Genomic DNA, 4041 nt, shown 5'->3' on the forward strand with positions numbered 1-4041 from the left:
TGTATGTATGTATGTAAATATATGACCTGTTCGTGCAACTATGCCTTTATCCGTTAAGGTACTGTACACTTTGACAATAAACTTATAAAGCTGTAGAAAAAATGGAAGCAAGGGACAAGAGCGGGTATATACACCAACGCATGTAGGCAGCAATGTATGTCGAACGTTGCCTTTTTTACCCTCTATAGTACAGCTTCAAAAATGCAAAAGTCGAACACTACGTCGCAAGTAAATGAATACTGTACTTCATCGCTCCCCTGCAACACCCAACAGCTGTAGCTTTACTCGGCTGTCAACAAGCACTGTTCAAAAATTAAGAGCAGTCAACCTTCTTGTTGGCTTAGGATATACTATATATTATCATTCTTTTTTAAAAACACAGTGTATACCAAACCGCCAGCTCTCTCTCTCTACTACTACTACTAGTATATATAGAGTGGGAGAGTGAGAAAGAGAGCGAGAGAGAGGCTGCTACAAAATACGATTCAGTGACTTCAGAAGTTCAATGCGTCTTCAGTCTGTCAGAGACGTGCGTGACACTGCGTGTGCCTGCAACCAGAAGTTCAGAGTGTTTGTCCACAGCTGGAATTTTGTTTTTGTTTTGTTTTGACATGCTCTCTCAAAGGGTCATTGTGTGTTGTGTAAAAAAACAAAACAGAATCAGATATTGAAAGTTGAAACGTGAACGTGCAAACTTTGAAGAAGAAAAAAAATGCGTTTACGCTCAACAGTATCATCGATTCGCAGACTCAATGCTTGACTTTGAAAAAATATATATGTACGTTTACGTTCAACAGTTCGATTAGCAGACCCATCACCCAATTTGGAGACCTGATGAGCCTCCTGACTCCTGAGATGCACAGTTTGCATTGCATGAATTTCTCAGATGTTTTTTTATAAAAAAACCAAAATATTATGTAGTGTTCTATTAAAATTGGTATATTTAACAGGTCCATTTTTGTTCCAGTCTTTTGAACTATATATTTTTAAAAACGGTTTTGACATTCATCAATCGAAAAGTACACACGTAAACTGTAAAGCGTTTACGTTCACTTTTAGTTTTTAGAATTGAGTCTCTGACGGTCTGACCATCTGACGCCTGAACTCTGAAGACTGAAGTCTGAAGTCCGAACTGTCAGGCCTCCGCCTTCCGCCTGGCGCCTTCGGCAGTCCAGCCACCGACCCACCAATACACTCATACAGTCATACAGAGTTCCAGTCCGACATGTTTTACAAAATACCAACAGCAGCATTCAAAAAAACAAAAACAAAACAAAACTAATTTTCATTGCCTACTACTACTAAACAAAGCAATCTAAGGCTTTACAATTTTCAATGTCACATGACAAACAAATATGGTGCTTCCAATCAGAAGACGCAAAAGAGGGGGGGGGTCAAAACCCTCACTCACAAATATGTACATAGCTTTATTTGTTGCTATAAATAGAATATAATTTTTAAGATTTCATCCATTCGAAACAAGCTGTGCGTTTGTACTTGACTAAATATTATTTCTTTCTTTTTAAAAATGGCCTAAACGACAATTTTGGTTTTAAAAAGATAATTTATATAGTGGTAAAATAGTTTCCGGGGTAGGCTTCCGGTCATTCGCGAATCGCGATTTAGCGTCTGCACTCAGCCGTCGTATCAGGCATCAGCTGATCAAGTGATCAGGATCATAACGGTCGAGAGTTCGAGACTCGAGCGAGTCGAGTTTCGACACGTCGTCATGCACTCAAATTGAAACATGTACATGTAAATACTGTCTTCTGACAAGCATAGTCTTGTAAATACCACCAGCCAGTCTCCAGGCCAGCTGTGTAAATAGTTCATACACAGTTAAGGAGGCTAAGCCGCGCCAAGATTTGGAGAGCTTATATATGTAAATATTTTCTCACCAAAACAAAGTCAGTCAAATACAAAACAATCGAAAAGCATGTATTTAGACTTGTAAAGTTGTAGCTCCCAGGACCCAGGCCCCAGACTCTCAGAGTCAGAGGGCCTGCAGACCCGCCACTCCGCTAGAGAGGGCTAGTTGACTTAGCGCCTCAGGGGCTCAGCCCTCAGGGCTCAGCGCCTCAGCCTCTCAGGGCCCTCAGGCCTCAGCCCTCAGGCTGTTTTGGAGTTGGCGCTTGGTACTGTTGGTATTTAGTAGGCCAGTAGCATAGCCTTTAAAAATAAAAATAAAATTCCAGAGTTAAGACTTCAGTGAAGTTCAGTTAGTAGGGCAAAAGCCAAACGAGAGTAAAAGGTTAATAATTAAAATATGTGTAGAGTCCGATTGTTGACCAATTACATTGGTACAACACAAATGATATTTTTTAAATTTTAATTTATTTTTAAAAGGTTCATGATCAATGATCATTCATGAACTAAAATATTCTATTTATAAATGTAAAGTTGTTTATGAACTGGACAACTCCATCTGGCTGCTGGGCCCTGACGAAAAAAAAAGGGTCGACTCTACAAAAAAAATGATGACCAGGACTATTTATGCCTTTATTTATTTACATAGTAAAGGCGCGGACTCGCAGAGTTGGCGGTGTCTCGAGTGTATTGAGTTTTCAGGTTTGTGCAGGTTTGTGCATAAAACAATATTAACAGATGAAGGTGACCATTTGTATTCATTGTGTATAAATATCTATAACTACATAATAGTAGAGGCGTGTTCGAAGTAACCGGTACATACTTCCAAGTGCTATGAATAGGGTCTCATTTGAAATCGAAAAAAACACAGATAAACATGCGGAAGCCAACGTCAACAACCGCGAACCTATAGGTGTCCGTGACGTCTGTGAAGATGCTAATAATAACGATAATCACCTAAATTCAGCGATCTTTGAAGATACAGAGGCAGAGACACTCGATCGTGAGAATCAGATGACAAGGGGGTCTAGCGAGACGTTTGAGAGTGTGAAAGGCAGTGTGAAGCAACTGAAAAACAGTTTTGTTGCTGAGTTTAAACGACGGGTCAAAGAGGTGGAAAGGGAAACGCACAAGTCTAAGAAAATCGCATGATTGCTACGATATTTTCGACCTTATGTACGAGAGAATTTGGTAAAAGGAGGCAGTGTAAAGTAGCCAGAACTAGAAGCGCCTGTGCGTGTGGAGGGGGCAAATGAGAATGAGGATGGAATATGGCCAATGCATAACGTCATTGGGAGCAATTAAACGGCTAACGAATATTGTGGATTATTTAACTATGAGATGGAACAAAGAAAGATACTAGATTAAGATAGTTATTCCTTCTTATCGATTGTAATGAATTTGGTGATCTAAAGAATGCAGAGTTAATCGTAGATCATACTGCCTAATAGGGAACGTTGTTTAGATGCGAATCTTCGAGAGTATATGAATTGAAAAGCGAGAATAGTAACGATAGAAATGGAAAGTACGTATTTAATAAAGAAACTGCTATAAGTACGCTATTAAGTACTATAGGAGAATAAAATTGGTATGAAGTTGGAACGTTGAAAGAGAGGTAAGTGCTTTTTTAAAAGGGCAATCGACTTCCACATAGTGTGATTATTGCAGAACTTGAATTGAGCTTTGAAAAAACTATCCTGAGCTAAAGGCAAGATTGTATAAAATACATGTAAAAAGTTTAATATGAACTTAAGCTAATTTCTCCGTGACCAAGGTCTATAGTTCGAAAGTTAAAAATGTTAAACTCGCCTAGAATTGCCCAAAAACAACAATCAAACATTATAGCATCAATACAAAAAGTCCCAGCTCGATAGTTTGAAAAATGCAAACGCTATATAACTTTTAATCAGGCATCGTGAAACACCAACAATAGTTTATAGATCATGACTAGAAATACATAAATGTAACGCATACAGTATGAAATATACATATAAATTCATACATGTATACAAATAAATATATACGTATATACATATATCCATATACAAATACAATATATATCCATATATATATTTATATATATATACATGTCTGTGTGTGTGTGTGTAAATGTATATATTTATATACACATATACACATACATACACAAAAACACACACACACACACACATATAT

At 37.9% G+C, this 4041-nt stretch overlaps 1 protein-coding gene across 1 annotated transcript; it reads left to right on the forward strand.

Annotated features, from left to right (window-relative positions):
• The first annotated feature begins 2527 nt into the window (after positions 1 to 2527).
• On the forward strand, positions 2528 to 3457 carry SARC_07730 (hypothetical protein). The gene has a single exon (XM_014298318.1). It carries the CDS (start codon positions 2701 to 2703, stop codon positions 3016 to 3018), a length of 318 nt encoding a protein of 105 aa, XP_014153793.1. The 5' UTR covers positions 2528 to 2700; the 3' UTR covers positions 3019 to 3457.
• The last annotated feature ends 584 nt before the right edge of the window (positions 3458 to 4041 follow it).

This window comes from Sphaeroforma arctica (genome assembly GCF_001186125.1).
Source record: "Sphaeroforma arctica JP610 unplaced genomic scaffold supercont1.632, whole genome shotgun sequence".
NCBI lineage: Eukaryota > Ichthyosporea > Ichthyophonida > Sphaeroforma > Sphaeroforma arctica.

Coding starts and splice junctions, on each gene's coding strand:
- SARC_07730 (XM_014298318.1), top strand. CDS start 2,701: ATGAATAGGGTCTCATTTGAAATCGAAAAAAACACAGATAAACATGCG.